Here is a 22,006-nt window from a genome sequence, read left to right on the forward strand (position 1 = left end):
ACTCTCTTTTACTAAACTGCTTATCATATCCATCTGAATAAACCGTTCCCGTTTCCAACCTGCATGATACTCACCAAAGAAGTAGCTTTCACTAGCTGGAAATGCCTGCATAAGAAATACCCCTTCACTCATTTGCATCCAAACTGTTTGTTCCTCTGTATTAACACCAGAACCACTGGGCCTCGAGGGACACCCCTTCAAGCTAATGAGCAGTCATTCTGACTGCAACTATCTAACAGTGGAATTAATAAATGTCATATATGCTATTGGTAAAATAATAATTTGGTTGTGTTCATGAAGGTGTTAAGTAACATAATAATAAAATAGCATTTATTAGTTTGTTACTGTAGGCTATATGTAAAAACACAAACACAAATGCAACTGTTCAATCAATTTTATTCATGGTATTTTGTTACAACAATGAAACAGAAACCATGTGTTTTTTTATTTATTACAAAATACCCCAACCACACAGACGCATTGGTCAGCCTAACGCGCGGTCAAATTATTAAAAGAGTAGCCTAAACATAATTATAAGCGCCAAGTGTGCTTGATAATTAGTGAAAATCTGCACAAAAGCAATTATAATGAATGTGTTGATATGATAGCAGTCAATTGTAAATTATTTTCAGCTGGTGCTTACATGGTGTGCATTTTCACACAATGGCATCAGTTGGATTTCATTTAGCGCTTATCCCTTTTCTTAAATCTTCGCCACTTTCACTTGATTGACACACTTCCCACAAACATGTCACTTGCAGGTGATACAGGTGTCTAGGGTCCTGGGAGCTGTGCGCAATTTGGCTCGTGGGGAATCTTTGCTGCTGCCTTGGCCCTCATATGTCTCTCACGTAGCCCGTATGCCAGACTCATGATGATTCTCTCTTGGGCATGGTGTTGTCGATGCACTGCTTGAACAACACTTGTGCGTTGATGGCAGCCAAGTCACGCTTGTTGTAGAACACAGCAACAGGCCAGCGGTGGGTGCCTCCTTTAAGAGTACAGCCGTGCCTTCTAATCCAAAACAGCCACACCAACCTATGGAACAGAATTGAGTAGAAAACATTAGCATTTTTTTCCCATAGGAAAAACAGCACGTGTTATACAGAAGAGCATAATGCATTGCATAAGTTTGTCTATATATGGCAATGGATATGATGTAATATTGACATGCCTTTGCTTGGTTGTAGTGCGTAATAGTATCCGTTTTTCTCTTATTGTGTCCCTGTCGATGGCAACTGTCTGATGCATGGTGCTCATGACAGAAATTGTATTTCTTGCCTTGCATTAGTTAAGTGTGAGTTGTCTTGTCATTCTTCAGCACCATTGTAGAGTACAACGCCTGTGCAGGTGCCTTATTTTGCACAGAGGGAGGGAGCTCCCGTCTCGCTTTGTTCATGGTGCCGACTAGGCTTGTTTTATTTGCAAGCAACTTGTTCGCCAATGACAGTGAAGTGAATAAATTGTCCTTGCCAACGTAAGGTTCCACAAGCCTCATCACCACATTCTCCGACACTCACTCATCTGCTGCCCGATGTGAATCTTTTCCCAAACGGTGCCGTCCCTTCCTCGCTCCTGTCTCACGGTTTCATTTGGTGGTGGCGCAGGCACCTGCTCAGTGCGTACCGTTCTGGCTTTTTTGCGCTTAGGCCTCGGAGGTGTAGGTTCAGGCTGAGGCTCAGAATCAGAAGAATAATCATCAGATGTCATGATTCATTTCTTCCCCACCATCTGAGTCGTTTTCATTCAGATCTTGTAGCAGTGCTAACGCAGCATGAAGCATGTAAATTGCGCACGCTTTCACTGTGTACTCCAAGTAGACCTTAGTAAACTGATAAGACTGCTTGGATTTGGTGCTGGTATAGGGTACATAACATTTTGAGATTATAATTAGAATATACCAATAGAATGGCCCGCCCTGTTCTTCATTCACAATTGGTGATTTACATAATTATGCATTGTTTGCTTCCCCTCCCTCATCAACTTACCCATTCTCCCTCTTTTTCCCCCATCCTACTTTACTTCAGTTATTTCATCTGTTATGTGTAAAATTAGTTTTGGTATATTTTAGGCTCCGTTTCGAGGCAATTATTGGGGTGATTATCAACTGGGCACTACACATTCCAATGTCGGGAGAAGGAGCAGAGCAGGCCCTACTGTCAGGAGGAGGGAGGGGGCAACGGGGGAAAACCCATTCAATAATGCCCTCTTAAAACTGGTTATAACTTCAGTTCTGTTTGTGATATTAAGATTCTAACACTGATAGTGTGTTCTATAGACTTATTTAGGGAAAGTCAAGGACAGAGGTGGACATGACTTTTAAAAAATATAGTAATAAAATAAATACATTCATAACCAGTCAAAATGACTGCTTTAGCAGTTCTAGTGCTAACAGTATCTCACAGTACATCCCCCTATTTCTCAGAACTCGTGTGGAACTAAAAACCTCTTTCCTGTATGTGTTTCAGGAGAGAGTAAAGTCTGTGTTTCATGCCAAAGAGTTTGGGAAGATTATAAACTTCAGAAGTCCAGAAATAGCCAAGGTGGGTTAACACAAAACTCACACAATAGTTTATTTAGGATGTGGTTCAAGTTGTAATGTGACTTTTGATGGTGAAGTTCTATGGTGTAGTATTGAAATGTGTGTGGTTTTGTTCATCTGCAGTGGGTTCTTACCAAGCTTGAAGACGCCAGGGAGAGTCTACACAAATACTGATTGGCCATTCCAATAGGGCCACCAACCAGCACTGAGACATGACAAAAGTACAACGTTAGTGTGTGTGCGCACATGTGTGCATGCATGCTAGGCGAGTAGGGTGTGCCTACAGCAGTATACTACTAACTCTCAGGTTAGACTTGGTCTTTCATTCACACACACACAAGGACTGTCTGGACATCTTGCAGACACAACACACACAGACTCCACTATCACAAACACTATCACTGTTTCGGTTGTACACAGCCATATGGCAGGAATATCGCCTAACTCCTTGCACTTCCGTAAGCCAGCTTGGTCTGCATGAGGTTGTATCTGAAGAGGGCGCGATGGGAGTATTCGAAGGCGGCAAACCTCTTGCGGATGTTCTCTGTCGGTGTCACAGGTGAAGTGGGAGTAGATGGTATTTTCTCAGTCTGGGTTCTGCTTCTAGTACATCTTCAGGATGAATTCCCTGGCTGCTTTAGGGTCATTCTGCAGCCCTGGAAACAAGAGCTTTAGTTATGGCATATGTGCGAGCGAGAATGGAGTGTGCCTCTCTCTATATCAGCTTGCAGTCTGTGTTTGTCTGTAAAACAATGTGTTGTGAATGTCGAACACAAAATCCTACACTGTCACCGCTCTGATTGTACACAACTATGTGATAGAAATGTCATTTTCCCAAATAAATGTTTGTTTTTATATTTTCTTTGAAAAAGTAGGGTACCTGAATGACTTTCCAAACTGCCACTGTTGACGTAGCCCTGTCCATCACATTTCAATCCGTTTAACAGTTACTGAGTGACGGGCTTGAAAAAATATTGTGGCCAAATTGAAGTATTATTGTGGGACTCTGAGCACTGTTTAACTGCCTTGATGTGGATATGTTACACACAATGTTATTTTACTGGTTGATGTAGGATGGGGAAAAAAACTTTATTATACTGTTTATCTGCTTGTAAGCAGAGTCAAGTCCAAGATGCAAATTATTCTGTCCCAATATTCCCCCTACTCCCCCATGTTTTTCTAGACATTTCTGCAAGCTTTGACTTTGCACGTGATCGAAAAAAGCATGCTATTTTTATACGGTACTTGTCAATCTGCTTTATAATGATTTCAATAGTGTCCTGTGTGTATATACAGGTAACTTCCAAAATAAAGGCAACCCCAACATAGTGTCTTTAATAGGGCATTGGGCCAGCAGAACAGCTTCAATGCACCTTGGAATAGATTCTACAAGGGTCTGGAACTCTATTGGAGGGATGCCACACCATTCTTCCACAAGAAATGTAATTGTTTTGTTGATGGTGATGGAAAATGCTTGGGATCTGGTGACTGAGACACCCACACCATCCTTTAAAGCCCCTATGCTTCTTTGAGACCCTTCATGGGCAACTTGGCATTTTTATAGATGACCCTAAGCACGATGGGATGTTATATGGTCAGGAACCACACCTGTGTGGAAGCACCTGACTTCAATATACTTTGTATCCCTCGTTTACTCAAGTGTTTCCTTTATTTTGGCAGTTACGTGTTTATATAGATATATATCTGACACAGGCGGCTGGTGGCACCTTAATTGGGGAGGACAGGCTCAAAGTAATGGCTGGAATGGAATAAATGGAATGGTATCAAACTCATGGAAACCATGTGTTTGTGTTTGATACCAATCCATTCACTCCATTCCAGCCATTGTTATGAGCCGTCCTCCCATCAGCAGCCTGCTGTGATTTAAGATCATCTATAGAGGGGTTGCATCTCATCATTGCTGATTTTCATGTTTTTATACAGCAGGTATGCAATGCCATTAACGACGAAGAGTTATGCAATGGAGAGACATATATTTAAAATAACTGATAAATTGTCAGCTGCTACATTCATACTTAAATGTTTTAAAGGTTTATTTTGGTTTGGGGTCACTAATTAATGTAACTAAAGAATTTCTCTCTTTTGCCTTTGTCAGCAAGTGCTCTCATTGTGAGGCAGTATAAAATCACTGGTGCAGATAATTATTCTGCTGTTAAAAAAATAAATAAAAGGGTCAATTTAATTTGTTTGGTATTGGGTCTTTCTGTCCTGATAGGATCTACAAAGACATACAATCAGCACATATTTCTCCCAGTTCTGTTTGACATTTTTTAAACTGAGACGCACCAATAGAAATTGTACATTTGACTACTAACAATTTATTGAAATGTAACATATCTTAATTATTTTTTAAAGAAACAATGTAGAAATTACTTGATGCACATATTGAATAAGTAAACAGTCACAATCTATGAATGGAGAATTCTTTCATGACCAGAAATCGGTTGTTTGGAATACGTATTCATATTTATGCACTTAGGGGTGAATCCTAACTCCCACTTCAAGTTGAATTTTCACTTAGTTTCCCATTGACACCAACTGAAAATTTGAATCAAGTGGAAGTAAGGATTTGCTCCTAAATGAAGTTCTCAGGTAAATGTCCCTATAGTTCACTGGAATTATTCTGTTATTCCTCTCTCAAACAAGGCACTTTAGACTGATTACTTGGCTAAAATATGCATGTCTTCACTGTTTAGATATAAGGTGGAGTATATAAATACAGTATCTGTATGAAAACAAATTGCATTTTTACGGCCAAGTGTTGCTCACATTTAAACAACAAGTAAAAGACTTGGACAAGAACTCAATTTCACTTGCACTCATCACTATCATATTACTGCTCACTAAGGAAAGATATCCTGAGGAGTGTTGTACATAATTGCTAGATAGATCATAGTTTTACAAAGTTTATTTTTAAATAAATCAAAAGGTGCTATACTTTAACTCCTTCCTCTGTACTAACTCCACAAGATAAATAAATTTAAGTCGTCCATTTCAAAGAAAAAACATTTGTTTTGGTACGACGACCATACAATAAAAATATATTTTACTTTAAAAAACGTAACTTTGGCATCCCGGTCACTATACAAATGAGTAGAATTTTCATTCTTTTTTTTGAAAAGTTATGTAGAGGAGCTTTTCTCTTGGTATAGATGCTTAACCTAAAAAGCACCTTGGACAGAAAAGCAGCACTATAAATCTGGCAGTCAGAGCATATTCTTCTAGCACATCAATCTGACCTTCCAACCTAACCCTCTACATCTACTCTCAAAGTCTCCTAGCCAGATCCCAGATCTGTATGTGCTTTAACCAACTCATGTCAACGATAGTCAGAGGAGTTGGCTGAAGCACATCATCTCGGACCAGTCTAGATGTCTCCTAAACTTGCAGGAGCCCTAGCTCTCCTCTAAACCAGGTTGAACTCCTTCAGGTTGTGTCTGAGGATGGTGTCTTTAACAGCAACAAAGACGAAGCGGATGTTCTCTGTGTCGGTGGCACAGGTGAAGTGGGAGTAGACAGTCTTCTCTCTGTCTGGGTTCTGCTCCTGGTACATCTTCAGGATGAACTCCCTGGCTGCTTTAGGGTCATTCTGTGGCCCTGGAAACAAGAGCTTTAGTTATGGCGTGTGTGCCTAGCGGAGGTTGTTATGGGAACTACACTCGTGATGAGTAACCTTGCCTGAGACCTGAAAATGTGTGAGCTTCAAGAATGAATGCCTAGGCTTTAGCTCAGTGGGCTAATGTGTTCTTGAGTCGTATGGCAGCATGGGCTTGATACCAGGTTGGTCACGTGTGAGTGCGTGTATGTAAAGTAATGTGTTCACTTACTAAACACAAGAATAGCGGTCACACACACACACACACACACAACCTCCTACACTCACATATTGAATGCAACACAAACACTACTAGAGTTTACCGATGTATTCTGGGAAGTAGTTGACAAGGTGGGAGTGTGTGATCTTCTCCTCTAGGATGTCAGTTTTGTTGAGGAAAAGGATGACAGAAGATCGCTGGAACCAGGGGTATGTGATGATGGTCTTGAAGAGGGCTTTGCTCTCTTCCATACGGTTCTAGGGGAAGTGAACGCACGTACAGTAAGTGGATATGATAGCCCATTCTCATCTAATTTGTGAGATACATCTAACTTATACATTTTAATGTGTGATACATTTGACTTAATAGCTTATTTTACTAATCAATTTTACACAACAGCTTGTTAGCTCAACAAATGCGGCCTGCAAGTGTATCAGTAAAAGGTCCAGTGACTGCTCTGACTGACGGGAGCTCACCTCGTTGTCACACTCAGCCAGCACCTGGTCGTACTCACTAAGCGCCACCAAGAAGATGATGGATGTGACGTTCTCAAAGCAGTGGATCCACTTCCTCCTCTCTGACCTCTGACCCCCCACGTCCACCATCCTGTCACAACAAGCCAATGTTAGGTGCGCTGCTTATTGCATACCAATAGACATTTTTGGTTTACAAGCAAACGTCTGGTTCGAGTGATCCGCGCGCATCCTCACAACAAAAAGCTCTGTAGCAGGATAGCTAACACTGATGTCGGGATCTTGCTAAACTTAACAGTGAATGAGTGATGACCATGAAAACGCACAAGACTGATTGCTATAGCTATGTTCAACAATTACATTATTCTTCTGGCTTCATCTAGCTCTATTTGTGATATTTTTACCTTGCCTAGCTGGCTTGCTAACTTGCTAGGTTATCAATCTTCCTTGCACAAGCTGCATTTGAAGTCGGAGGATTCTGTATCCACTCATGTAAACAAACCCCTTTCTGATTTGGAACCGCGCACGAAACTTTTCATGACGCGGACAGGAAATGGGTCTATAGTGTTTCTCTTACATAGGACTTGCGCTCAGTGGAGATTGGAGAAGGTACATCATTGGCAGAACCAAAGTGTCCCTCACCTGAAGATGACGTTTTCCATGTCGAAGGGGTACTCGATGATGCCCGTTGTGGGTACTCGGACCCTCAGGATGTCCTGCTGGGTGGGCAGGTAGGAGGGCTCTGCGATCCTGTCCAGGTCACTCAGATAACTGAAAACCCATGAAGAAAAAGTTGAAGGGAATAATGTGTGCTCACCCAGAGAAAATAACAACAGAAACACTTTACATTGGTATATGCTGATGAAAACCCAGTTAGTTCAAATATTGTCCATGTAATTAAACAGGCCATGTTGGCAGCATATTCACATTCCAGTGTGAATATTGATCTCTTCTAGGGCATACTGTGCACCTGTCTGGTCAAGGTTGTCACACACACACACACACACACAGTCGACACAGCTAAACGCCACTATGCGTATCATTACTGGCACACTACGATCCACCCGCTTCCCTGGCTCCCTGTCCTGGCAAACATCACCCCCCCCACACACACACATCTGGAGACTCGAAACTACCGACAAAATTATTTAAAAAGTCTGCAATGCCCCACACCTGACGTGCCAATTTGTAAAGACCCACCCACTGATGAATTCAACACAAATCTCACCTGGACACAAGAATGGGAGTCACTGGACCTGACAAATAAGCACCTCATCACTAGTGGTCCACCTTCAATAGGTTAAAGACTGGCCACGGCCCGTGCCTCGCCAACTTCCACAAATAGGGCATAAAAGCAAGCCCCCTATGTGCCTGTGGGGTGGAGCAAACCATGCACTATATTCTTGAAGTCTGTCCAATCCACAAACTCAGTGGAGGCTCAGTGGAGGCCTAACCCTCAACCCAGCAGGACTGGAAGCAACTGCTTGGCTCAGGGACTTTGCATTAGCAAAATAACATTTTACGGCTTTGCAGTCTTACGTTATAGTGTCATTACTTTTTGTCAATAGATATGTCGTCTTTGTCTAAGGCCTAGTTACCTGACCTGTGGTTTATCCTGATCATGACCAGTTCAAGAAAAACTCCTGGCCCTATGACTTAAGTCTACTCACTATTTGGCGGAGTCAGATAGCTGGTACTCCCTGCGGCGGTCGTAGCACTCCTGCACTCCACTGTCCATCCACAGGCTCCTGATGGCGTCCACATGGCCTCTCTCCAGATCATTCACCATGTCCACCTCCACCTCAATCAACATGCTGCCATAGCCCTGGGAGGGAGGGAGCAAACAACAACATGGTTGGGGTGTGTTCCATAGGGCACGCAACGGAAAATGCTTTAAAACACTTCACAAAGGAAAACGAAAGTCCTTGGCTCCGTGATCAGCCAGTGCTGAGGTAGGGCTGAAGTGTAATGTTGCTGGGATTCTTGCCTTATTCTGGGCCTCAGAGAAGGGGATGTTGAGGGTCTCCATGGCGCGGATCATGGACTGCATGGCAGTGAAGATGTTCTGGTACACCAGCTTGGTGAAGCCGCGCTTGTCCTCCTCTGAGTAGCCGGCGCCATGGATGATTCTCATCTGTTTAATGAAGGTGCTCTTCCCACTCTCTCCAGTACCTGACAGAGAGGAAAGAGACAGGGTTGATCACAATACAGCCCCTTACATGTGGTGTTCCCCAAGGCACTCTATTTGGCCCAGTCCTACTCTTTGCCCTGCACAAGAGGCTGCAAACCCTGTGTGGAATTATGTCAGTGACTTGAAACAAGGAATCTGCAGCAGCCATCATCAATGCAGAAGCAACTAAATACGCTCAGCACCTGGTCCACCAACAACAACATGCTCCTTAATGAGAAGACGTGTGGTGACGCAACCACTTCCAGCGCCATCTTTCTCCATCAACAATGTCCCCTGTCAATGATATCAAAAGCCAAAGTACTCTATCTCATTATCCAGCAGGACCTGCACTAGAGCAGTGCAGAGCCCGTGGTCTAGCAGAAACACTCCCAGCTCTAGATAGTGTATACCTCTCCCCACCGGAGACAGGGGTTTGATCTGTGTCCCCCCTTCCCAATGGCCTGTCTCCCTTTCTTATTCATTCATCATAACGGTCTCAAAGTCTACAAAATATGTAAGAATTCCAGGTCTGCTGAAGTCACAGGGTAACACTTAATGTGGTCTTCAGTTTATGACTGTGAGTTGCCAATAAATGCTACTACTGCGGCAGAGGGAATGAGTAGGGCCCAGGGAAGAGGAGAGAGCCAGGAGAGCAATGAGTGTCCAGCAGATGGAGAAGCAGAGTCTGTGACAGTATAACCCCACCTCCACTGCTCTATGAATCACCCATGGTTCACTCTGTCACGAACAACCACACCAGGATGTAAACTAACAAGACCCACACTGAAAAACCATCCATCCACCCTGCTACTGTAAGAACAATGAGTGTTTGTTTGACAAGTAGACCTTAGGGCCTGTCCTTTTTATGTATCCCAGCAGTAGTGCTCCAGTGGCACGGCAGCCTTCACTCCCAGCTGTGTTTTTGTTTCTGTGTCTCTGAAAATATTAATCTGGACACATTATATCAGCACTATAGCAGGATTAGGTTGAGCCTCATCCCCCAATCACAGCACTGACACACACACACACACACACACACACACACACATATTATCAAATGAGTCAGGCAACAGCAACACAAATTAAGTGAACCACTCCGAGGCCTTAAATGATTGACAGATTCATTGATGAATAGATTAGTGATGTTGATAAAAAATATATTATGTGAAGACACTCACAGACCCGCTCTCCCTCTCTTGAAGTAGTTGAGAAATGGAAGGAAGTGACACCGGATTGTTAGCTTAGAGGAATTCACCTGGATAGGCAGAGGTGAAAAAGAGAGGAGGAAAGGAAAGAGAGGAGAGAAAGGGGGATGGGGAGAGGAGAGAAGCTGCTCTTGAGAAGTGTGCTGTTTAAAGAGGGGGCCAGCTGGGTAACAGTCTTCTCTCGTTCTGTAAACTGTTTAGCGTTGTTTCTGAGAGGAAGTCAAAGATGGGCTCATTCCTGGACACCATTTAGTCACAGTTCCTGGAGCCCCTCAGGATTAAAACATGTCAGCATAGGAATAAATGCTGCCAACACACACCAGACACCAACAGATTCAGAACACAAGTTCACTGCTGCTGGGTCTCCTCTGTCTTTAGTTTCTTGTGAATCCAATGCACCTCACTCAAACACAATCCCTCCTTCCAGCCAAACATTAAGCTACTCTTGGAGGACAATGGAAGTGGACTTCAAAAATGCTTCTTCGAGTTAATCGTACAGTGTGTTTGTATGTGTGAGAGTTGAGACTAAAACCAAATAAGTAAGTTGTTGCTAAGGAAACTGTATTTGCAGACATCTGTACATAGGCTTTGACAAATTTGAATGAATTTGACTTTCAAAAATTAGCCTGTCAATATTCTAATGAGAACAACATGAAAACATGTCCTCAATAAGCCACCACATCCATCCATCAATCAGACATAATGGGCAGGGACTTGTGCCTGACCATGACCAATCAAAGAGGTCACAGGCACTTGTGAATATTAAGTTGACCAATCAAAGCATGTACAACTGTCCAAAGCAGTCAGAGGGGGAGCTGGTATTTGCACCCTCATGACCTATTAAACCATAGAGATACAATATAAATGTTCAATTTAATTATCTTTTAAACACTACTGGAGAGGGTTGATCCATCCTTTTGCCATTGAGATTAGAAAGTTACGGCAGTTTTCCAAATTAATACAATGAGTTATAATAATTTGTTGTAATATACCAACTTTAATTCCATCCATTAGGACCTTCACACAGAGAATATAATATGATTTAGCTATAGGCCTATACACCTAGCATTTGATGCTTACAGTAATTATGCATTCTTTCAGACCCATACATTCTTTCAGACACCGCCCACAAAGAACTTTATGATTTCAATTTGTTTTTATTATAGATTTCTGTTCGGGGGGTTTTCTTGTCCTTGCTCTCCCCGTCCTGAAAACTCCCCTAGTTCCCCTCATGACAGTTACCCACCCTCTCCTACACTTATACTGAACAAAATATAAATGTAACATGTAAAGTCTTGGTCCCATGTTTCATGAGCTGATTTGTGCACAAATTTGTTTACATTCCTGTTAGTGAGCATTTCTCCTTTGTCAAAATAATCCATCCACCTGACAGGTGTGGCATATCAAGAAGCTGATTAAACAGCATGATCATTACACAGGTGCACCTTGTGCTGGGGACAATAAAAGACCACTCTAAAATGTACAGTTTTGTCACACAACACAATTCCACAGATGTCTCAAGTTTCGAGGGAGCGTGCAATTGGCATGGTGACTGCAGGCATGTCCACCAGAGCTGTTGCCAGAGAATGTAATGTTCATTTCTCTACCATAAGCCGCCTCCAACGTCATTTTAAAGAATTTGGCAGTACATCCAACCGGCCTCACAACCGCAGACCACGTGTAACCACGCCAGCCCAGGACCTCCACATCGAAACCAGCCACCCGGACAGCTGATAAAACTGTGGGTTTGCACAACCGAAGAAACCATCTCAGGAAAGCTCATCTGCGTGCTCGTCGTCCTCACCAGAGTCTTGACCTGACTGCAGTTTGGCATCGTAACAGACTTCACTGGTCAAATGCTCATCTTCAATGGCCACTGGCACGCTGGAGAAGTGTGCTCTTCACAGATGAATCCCGGTTTCAACTGTACCGGGCAGATGGCAGACAGGGATGGCGTCATGTGGGCGAGCAGTTGGCTGATGTCAACGTTGTGAATGGAGTGCCCCATGGTGGCGGTGGGGTTATGGTATGGGCAGGCATAAGCTACGGACAACGAACACAATTGCATTTTATTGATGGCAATTTGAATGCACAGAGATACCGTGATGAGATCCTGAGGCCCATTGTCGTGCCATTCATCCGCCACCATCACCTCATGTTTTAGCATGATAATGCACAGCCCCATGTCGCAAGGATCTGTATACAATTCCTGGAAGCTGAAAAAAGTCCCAGTTCTTCCATGGCCTGCATACTCACCAGACATGTCACCCATTGAGCATGTTTTGGGATCCTCTGGATCGACGTGTACGACAGTGTGTTCCAGTTCCCGCCAATATCCAGCAACTTCGCACAGTCATTGAAGAGGAGTGGGGCAACATTCCACAGGCCACAATCAATAGCCTGATCAACCTTTATGTAAAGGAGATGTGTCGTGCTGCATGAGGCAAATGGTGGTCTCACCAGATACTGACTGGTTTTCTGATCCACAACCTACCTGTGACCAACAGATGCATGTCTGTATTCCCAGTCGTGAAATACATAGAACAAATCAAATTTTATTTGTCACATGCGCCGAATACAACAGGTGTAGACCTTAGAGTGAAATGCTTACTTACAAGCCCTTAACCAACAACGCAGTTTTAAGAAGAAAAAAAAATACATAAGTAACAAATAAAAAATGGCAAATAATTAAAGACCAGCAGTAAAATTAAATAACAGTAGGGAGGCTATATACAGGTGGTACCGGTACAGAGTCAATGTGCGGGGGCACCGGTTAATCGAGGTAATTGCGGTAATATGTACATGTGGGTAGAGTTAAAGTAACTCTTTACCAGTAGGGCCTAATTAATTTATTTCAATTGACTGATTTCCTGTAACTCAGTAATATCTTAGAAATTGTTGCATGTTGCATTTATATTTTTGCTCGGTGTACATTCCAGTGGAGGCTCCTCAGAGGAGGAAGGGGAGGACCATCCTCCAGTGAATTTCTTAAAAAGTAACATTTTAAAACATTTTAAAAAGTTCTAATTTTGAGATAAAACTATACTAAATATAATCACGTCACCAAATAATTTGTTAAAACACACTATTTCACTAAGTCTACAGTAGCCTCAACAGCACTCTGTAGGGTAGCACCATGGTGTAGCCGGAGGACAGCTAGCTTCCGTCCTCCTCTGAGTACATTGACTTTTTAAAAAACCTAGGAGGCTCTTGGTTCTCACCCCCTTCCATATACTTACACAGTAATTATGACAACTTCCGGAGGACATCCTCCAACCTATCAGAGCTCTTGCAGCATGAACTGACATGTTGTCCACTCAATCAAAGGATCAGATAATTAATCTAGTACTGAAAGCATAAGCTACAGCTAGCTAGCGGTGCAGTGCATAAAATGTGGTGAGTAGTTGACTCAAAGAGAGAGAAAGAAAATAGTTGAATAGTTTTGAACAAATTAATTTCTTCCTAAATGAAGGAGAAGCAAGAGAGAAAGAGAGATTTCGTAATTGTTTTCACTTTCAGTTTCTCTTACTTAGCTAGCAAATGCATCTAGCTAGTTTAGCCTACGTTAGTTCTATTAGCTATGCTGACTATGACGTTACTTTAGCTAATATGGTGACAACGATGTAGACTGTGTGTAGCCGTTTGGCTTGGAAAGGTTTTTTCGGCTAGTCACATACAGCTGATGTGTTGTGCATTGAAGTCCACAAGTGAAGGGAAGAGGTGAAAGGAGGAGAGCGCATAACGTAGATGCGAGAAGGAATAAAACGTAGCTGCTATGAAACTGTGAACTGTGTTTACGCGTGATCAGGGGTGTATTCATTCCGCCGATTCTGTTGAAAAACTTTTCTTAAACAGAACAAAATGGGGATAAACATAACTGAATTTGTCCAATAGAAACTCTCGTTTGCAACTGTTGGAATAATGATTACACCCACTATCAGCTAATTGCAGGCAAGAGTGTGCAAGGTGGTATTGAATGTCACTGTCTGTCACATCAGATTTGTCTCTCGACCTGTGTGCACCTACGTTGTAAACTTTCATTCATAGGCTAGGTTGTAGCAACCTTATGATGGGTATAGAGAACATTCTAGTATCATGTAGTAGCCTAAACCTAACGCTGTTACATTGAGCTGGGTGAATGGAATATGAATGACAGTCATACAGTATGCTGTAATAGAAATAAGGCCATACTCATGAAAAGAAATGTGTCCTCCCTCATCTGAAACGGTACTGACCGACACTGGAACATACAGCATCCCATCCATGCAGAAAACCCTTGATTTGACCATTTCTAGTGGCCATTGCCTTCAACAATATACAGTAGATGATTGTTGATGATGAATTATACTCTGGAAACCGTTCAGTCTCAATGATTCCTGTTCTTCTGTCTAAATAATAAACACCAGGAAGATAAAGTTCGTAATTATTTGGCTACCCACCCATAGGTCACCCAGCATCACTAAAGGGCAAAGTGTGTTAAAACTGATCATTGTATTTAAAGAAAAACTAACATTGTTGGACCTGCAGTTAAAAAGGGCTGACTACCCATCCCCGTCACTCTAGCCAAACGCCACACCCACTAGCCTTTCTTATGGAGTGATTGATAAAGCAGCGGAATAAAATTCAGAATGAGTCGTCAGGGGGAAAAAAAGGCTGCATAAGACCCTACATTTGTGTGTGTGCATGTGTGTTACTAATGGCCAATCTGTTGGGCAAAGAGAAGTGTGTGTGGTGTGAGGGTGAGGGAGGGTGATGCTCTGTAGACTGTCAGAGGTTCTGTCTGTGGTTGTTTGGACATGTTTATCGGCTCTCTCAGCTCCTCTCTGCAGACACCATCACACACTCTCGCTGCTAGCATTCCTCTCCGACTCCTACTGCAAGAACACCACGTCCTCACACACTAGCTGGTTAAACAAATATGTCGGAAAGTATTCAGACCCCTTCCCTTTTTCCACATTTTGTTACGTTACAGCTTCATTCTAAAATGGATTAAATTAATTGTTTTCCTCATCAATCTACACAAAATACCCCATAATGACAAAGCAAAAACAGGTTAAGAAATTTTAGCAAATGTATTAAAAATAAAACAAATACCTTATTTACATAAGTATTCAGACCCTTTGCTATGAGACTCAAAATTGAGCTCAGGTGCATCCTGTTTTCATTGATCATCCTTGAGATGTTTCTACAACTTGATTGGAGTCCACCTGTGGTAAATTCAATTGTTGGACATTATTTGGAAAGGCACACACCTGCCTATATAAGGTCCCACAGTTGACAGTGCATGTCAGAGCAAAACCAAGCCATGAGGTCGAAGGAATTGTCGTCTGAAGAGCTCCGAGACTGGATTGTGTCGAGGCACAGATCTGGGGAAGGGTACCAATACATTTCTGCAGCATTGAAGGTCCCCAAGAACACAGTGGCCTCCATCATTCTTAAATGGAAGACGTTTGGAACCACCAAGACTCTTCCTAGAGCTGGCCGCCCGGCCAAACTGAGTAATCGGGGGAGAAGGGCCTTGGTCATCTCCAGAGTTCCTCTGTGGAGATGGGAGAACCTTCCAGAAAGACAACCATCTCTGCAGCACTCCACCAATCAGGCCTTTATGATAGAGTGGCCAGACGGAAGCCACTCCTCAGTAAAAGGCACATGACAGCCCGTTTTGAGTTTGCCAAAAGGCACCTAAAGGACTCTCAGACCATGAGAAACAAGATTCTCTGGTCTGATGAAACCAAGATTGAACTCTTTGGCCTGAATGCCAAGCGTCACGTCTGGAGGAAACCTGGCACCATCCCTACGGTGAAGCATGGTGGTGGCAGCATCATGCTGTGGGGATATTTTTCAGCGGCAGGGACTGGGAGACCAGTCAGGATCGAGGGAAAGAGGAACGGCGCAAAGTACAGAGAGATCTTTGATGAAAACCTGCTCCAGAGCGCTCAGGACCTCAGACTGGGGCAAAAGTTCACCTTCCAACAGGACAACGACCCTAAGCACCCAGCCAAGACAACGCAGGAGTGGCTTCGGGACAAGTCTCTGAATGTCCATAAGTGGCCCAGCCAGAGCCCGGACTTGAACCCGATCTAACATCTCTGGAGAGACCTGCAAATAGCTGTGCAGCAACGCTCCCCATCCAATCTGACAGAGCTTGAGAGGATCTGCAGAGAAGAATGGGAGAAACTCCCCAAATACAGATGTGCCAAGCTTGTAGCGCCATACCCAAGAAGACTTGCGGCTGTAATCGCTGCCAAAGATGCTTCAACAAAGTACTGAGTAAAGGGTCTGAATACTTATGTAAAAATCATATTTCCATTTTTTTTGCAAACATTTCTAAAAACCTGTTTTTGCTTTGTCATTATGGGGTATTGTGTGTAGATTCATGAGGGGGGAAAACAAACAATTTAATCAATTTTAGAATAAGGCTGTAACGTAACAAAATGTGGAAAAAGTAAAGGGGTCTGAATACTTTCCGAATGCACTGTATGTTTGAGCACATCACTGTAACATTTTCTCTGACTGAACCTCTAATATAGCATTTGAAGGCATGGTGCTGAATATGATTCCATCTGCCAGGCAGTCTCAACACAGAGACAATGGTCAAAAGTTAAGAGTTCATTGCAATGTTTGGAGAAGCAGGCCGGAGATTTAAGGGCACTGTCCAGAAACAACTCCTAACCCCTACCCCCTAGACTTGTCGAGATCTGAGAGGATGTGATAGGTTTAAGCGATATGATAGTAGCTCCAACTTGCCCTCTAATAGGCTACTATAAATGTTGTTTTATTGCTTACACCTGTCCAATCCTCTCAGATATGTGTAGAATTTGGGACATCTATTCTGTAACTTTACAATGCAATTTTAAAAGTTGCCTGTGTGTTTGCATGATAGTTCAAATCATCTGAAAGTATCTACATTTGATTGTGAAGCTCAACAAAGTCACTTATAGATGATTTGAACATGCTAATATCGGTACCATGACTTGAATGGAATTTGTGCCACAAATGCTAAAACGTTAGCATTTGGAACCCGTGCCAGGGAAACTAAACCAAAGCATGGATTTCTGTCCTACCTTGTCCATAGGCTGCTTACAGGGTAAGGAAACCAATATGTCATTTTGTAAAAAAGTTGACGTCAGGCTCAAAGAATTATGAATTATTTTGAAAATATATACAAAGGTAAATTATCATTTCTACAGTTTCTATCTGGTTTAAGTTAAACTTTTAGTAGTTTGTTTTAACCAAAACCAAAACCATTCTAAAAGAGATTCAGCCTATTATTTTCTTACTAAGACGACCATGGCGGATTGAATTGGATTTCAGGCCTCATCTGGAGTGCAGGGCCGTATGTTGTGCACCCTTGGTTTACACGGTGATGTAATAGTGAAATAGGGTTATTACCATACCAGCAGTACCACTGTGGTTACCACCACCAGTCCGCTTCCCTGTCTGTCTGTCTGTCTGCCCAGCTGGCCCCTCCCCCACTCAGAGGAGCATTCAGCTGTGGGCATTACTGGCATTAGCTTTAACCATAACCACCTAGCCTGCCACCCTGACCACAGGAACATACACCTCAACTTCCTCATTTGTGGGAGCTAAGGTGTGAGGACAGTAGCCTACACAAAGCCCTGCTGCAGAATCTGTATAATCTCTTACTGAAGTACGAGGAGGCAGATGCTGACATCATTGACGCTGGTGTAAAACAGAGGTGGTTCGTTGAACCACACTCACATGAAAAGTAAGTTACCTTGCCTGCGGTGATGACTGATGCTATCTGTTCACCAATACTAACAAGCAATAGTTCAAAGTGTTACACAATACACATGGTGATCATATGTAGGTCTGGACCAGAAACCCTGCAGTATCGACCTTTTCATCATGTGCTGAATCTCTCCCATGAGTTTTACTGTGGCCAGTCACTGGTCTAATGATACCGTCAGGGACATGTAGTGGCTCACACACTTCACTGCCTCTCACACACACACACTGGACAGAAGAGCACCGTATAAGGTATTTCCTTATAGCACAACTAGGCCTATGTTTGTCTGCTATATGGCAAACCAAGATATTCAAGTTGTAGACATGTCTATGATACATTCTGATGTATTCTTAATATAAGATATTTTATAACAGTTTTGTGGTGTTTAACAGGTGAAGGTCTATTAGAAACATAAGATATCCAGTGTTTATGACATTTCAATAAATGTTGTTTTATATGCGAATGTGCGTTACAAGCCCTTCTTTTTTCGAACTAGCCACTTCAACTACCTCAACTAGCCGGTGCCCCCGCACATTGACTCTGCACCGGTACCCCCCTGTATATATAGCCTCCCTACTGTTATTTTATTTTACTTCTGCTCTTTTTTTCTCAACACTTTTTTTGTTGTTGTTTTATTTTTACTTTTTTATTTAAAATAAATGCACTGTTGGTTAAGGGCTGTAAGTAAGCATTTCACTGTAATGTCTGCACCTGTTGTATTTGGCGCATGTGGCCAATAAAATTTTATTTTATTTTATTTTATTTGTGTGTGTGTTTAGAGCACACTTTCCAGGAGCATTGATCAGGCAAAACTGATATGATACACACGGCTGTATTTGCATGACTTTGCAAGAGAGAATAACCGTGGTACACCAGCTATCTGCGTCTACAAACACATCGGTGGCCAACGCCCCAAGGCAAGCCACCAACATTTCATAATTGAAAGCTTCGCAGTTAGTTAATATTAGTTAGTAGGCTATTCAATTTGTTGACAATGACAGTGAAGTCATCACATTTTTTCAACAATACAATTTCATTCACCTCTCTCGACTGGGTGCAAGGTAGCCCAAGAATGTACTGTTAAGGAGTGTATGGCCATGTCGGAACCCTAACCCTTTAAAGGTGTGTAGTAATTAAAAATGTAGTTTTTTTTAAATTATTTCTCGTCGATATGAAAGTTCAGTTCCAAATGTTTCCAAAACCGTATTGCAAGTGAGGTGTATTGACATTTAGACAGAGCTTCTGGGCAGCGTCGGTGCATTTGCCCCGGACGGCAGACAGGTTCGTTAATAGATGGTATATGTTTAACATTACCGTCTATGATTGGGCTAGGTGCAAACGCGCCTTCCATCTGAGCAGCAAAACTGTTTAGTAAGCCTTGGTAATATTTTTTTTTACAGTTATGCTAATAGCCTAGAAAAAAGTGCAAGTGCCTAGGCTATGTTGAGAAGTTGTACAGTGCTGACATTATGGAACAATGTGGAACAACTGTGCCAAGCTCTGAACGGTGCCAGAGCGCACCACAACCACATCCGGAGAGGGAGGGTGAAGGAAATGAAATTAAAAGGAGATTAAAAAACAAATGCGCTCCTATGTTTGCACAGCATGGACACATTATAGGCCTATTACTTAAAATATTAAATGTGTTATAGTCTAACAATTATCTGAATTTATTAGCATGTCTACATCACTGTGATAGCCTAGCTTACTGATCCTTTCCTCACCTGACTTGACACCTATGGCCAGGTGTGGTCCACGCTTTGCCTAGTAGCCAATTTCTAAACTTGGTTGTGCATCAGCAGTTTTCCTGTTGTTATATCTCACTCACTGACAGTCACTCAATTAACCCATGTCAGTAAAACAATTTTAAGGTAAATTAGTCTATTTAGTCTAACTAAACCAGCTATCTAAACTTGTAGTTATCATGGCCGAATTACCAACTGGGCAGGCAGGGCACGTACTCAGGGGCCCTGACCTCCAGGGGACCCCCTCTGTCATAAATCATGGCACAATGTGTAGAATTGCAGAAAACGTGCTTTACAACTGCAAAAATGTCTCCCCACCCCACCCCACGGCAAAATGTGTAGAATTGCAGGAAATCTGCTATAAAACTGCAACAATAAAAAATATATTATGTAAAGCAAAACTATTTGTTTACCATTTTGTTAATAAAATACTTTCTGCTCTGTACATATTCAATTATAGTTTTTAATCCCGGTGCTGAGTTCATGTGAGTTCATGTGTAGCAGCTATAGCTAATAGGCTATGTGTTTGTAGATCGACTGAGGTGAATGATGCTGCAGCAACCAATGTGATTGATAATAGCTGGGCTCATTTTTGCTTGTTTTTGCTGTTCTCCAAATAGCATTTTTATAACGTTTTTAAATTGTATAGAAATTAAGTAAATGAGCTTCAACTTTCTTAAAATGTATTGGACCCTGGCTACAGCCGTGGCTATGCACTAAGCAGTATGCACCTATTGACAGATGTGACAGCTCTCACCTAATAGCAGCAGTTTGAGTTCCCTGCGAGAGTCTTTCTTGTCCCGCCGCAGCTGCCTTTCAATCTCCTGATTGATTCTCTGATTCTCCTTCTCCTCCGCCGACATACAACATCCAGCCATCATTGACGCAGTCACTGTCCAATGCCCCCTCTGTTTGCACTTACAGCACTGGAGACGATGGAGCAGCAGACACGGGAGTCCAAATCAAAGGCCAACCTGTCTGTCCAATTAGTTCCTCCCAGTCGGAATGCGCATAGCAAATAAATTGTTATTTTCGTTTTCTCGTTTGATCTTTCTGTCTGAAGTTCCGGAATTGTCTCCTTCCCAGTTGTCGCAGTAGAAATTGTAACCTACAGGTAACAGCTACAAGCTGTTGGTGAACATTGGACTGGCAGTGCGCGTATGTTTCATGGCACTTGGTCACATCCTGAACTTTATCCATGGCGGTAGGAGGACACATCTCCACGGGGGCGGGGAAAGGCTCGCCTACAGTAGGTGCCTGAATAATATAGTTACTTACAAGGATAGTGCAAAAAGCAGGGCCGGCTCTAGCCTTTTGGGGGCCCTAAGCGAGGTTTAGGGCTAGAATTGCAGGAAATTTGCTGTAAAACTGCAAGATGTTTCTCTCTGCCCCATGGAACATTTTGTAGAAATGCAGAAAACATGCTTTAAAACTGCCACATTTTCTTTACGCCCCATGGCAAAATGTGTAGAATTGCAGCGTCAACAGGGGAGCCCCTAAAATATTTTGCAATAAGGTGGGGGGCCCCCCAACCAAACCTTGCTTAGGGGGCCCCCCACCTTGCAGCAAAATATTTTAGCGGCTCCCCTGTTGAAGGTGCAATTCCATATATATACACTGCCAGTCAAAAGTTTGAACACACCTACTCATTCAAGGGTTTTTCTTTATTTTTACTACTTTTTACATTGTAGAATAATAGTGAAGACATCAAAACTATGAAATAACACATATGGAATCATGTAGTAAACAAAAAGGGTTAAACAAATCAAAATATATTTTATATTTGAGATTCATCAAATAGCCACCCTTTGCCTTGATAACAGCTTTGCACACTCTTGGCATTCTCTCTACCAGCTTCATGAGGAATGTTTTTCCAACACTCTTGAAGGAGTTCCCACAAATGCTGAGCACTTGTTGGTTGCTTATCCTTCACTCTGCGGTCCGACTCATCCCAAACCATCTCAAGTGGGTTGAGGTCGGGGGATTGTGGAGGCCAGGTCATCTGATGCAGCACTCAATCAATCTCCTTCTTGGTAAAATAGCCCTTACACAGCCTGGAGGTGTGTTGGGTCATTGTCCTGTTAAAAAACAAATGATAGTCCCACTAAGCCTAAACCAGATGGGATGGCGTATCGCTGTAGAATGCTGTGGTAGCCATGCTGGTTAAGTGTGCCTTGAATTCTAAATAAATCACAGACAGTGTCACCAGCAAAGCACCCCCACACCATAACACCTCCTCCTACATGCTTTACGGTGGGAAATACACATGCAGAGATCATCCGTTC

The 22,006-nt window shown here is 42.6% G+C and overlaps 2 protein-coding genes across 7 annotated transcripts in view; one reads left to right on the plus strand and one right to left on the minus strand.

The window, feature by feature from the left end:
- Positions 1 to 3,952, plus strand: part of LOC121551985 (vacuolar protein sorting-associated protein 13A) — a 72,297-nt gene extending 68,345 nt beyond the window's left edge. For all 6 annotated transcript variants that reach the window (XM_045226797.1, XM_041864693.2, XM_041864694.2 and 3 more), the window contains 2 exons: positions 2,469 to 2,543; positions 2,666 to 3,952. In XM_045226797.1, the coding sequence (XP_045082732.1) occupies positions 2,469 to 2,543; positions 2,666 to 2,716 (126 nt within the window). In that variant the 3' untranslated portion in view covers positions 2,717 to 3,952. The remainder of the gene's footprint in view (positions 1 to 2,468; positions 2,544 to 2,665) is intronic.
- A 387-nt stretch (positions 3,953 to 4,339) lies between these two features.
- On the minus strand, positions 4,340 to 20,906 carry LOC121551987 (guanine nucleotide-binding protein subunit alpha-14). Its single transcript, XM_041864697.1, has 7 exons — positions 20,479 to 20,906; positions 8,839 to 9,023; positions 8,522 to 8,676; positions 7,494 to 7,622; positions 6,855 to 6,984; positions 6,482 to 6,635; positions 4,340 to 6,160 (listed from the first exon to the last, which is right to left on the minus strand). Exons 1-7 carry the CDS (start codon positions 20,600 to 20,602, stop codon positions 5,970 to 5,972), a joined length of 1,068 nt encoding a protein of 355 aa, XP_041720631.1. The 5' UTR covers positions 20,603 to 20,906; the 3' UTR covers positions 4,340 to 5,969.
- Between the last annotated feature and the right edge of the window lie 1,100 nt (positions 20,907 to 22,006).

The sequence above is a fragment of the Coregonus clupeaformis genome, chromosome 18, assembly GCF_020615455.1.
Source record: "Coregonus clupeaformis isolate EN_2021a chromosome 18, ASM2061545v1, whole genome shotgun sequence".
NCBI lineage: Eukaryota > Metazoa > Chordata > Actinopteri > Salmoniformes > Salmonidae > Coregonus > Coregonus clupeaformis.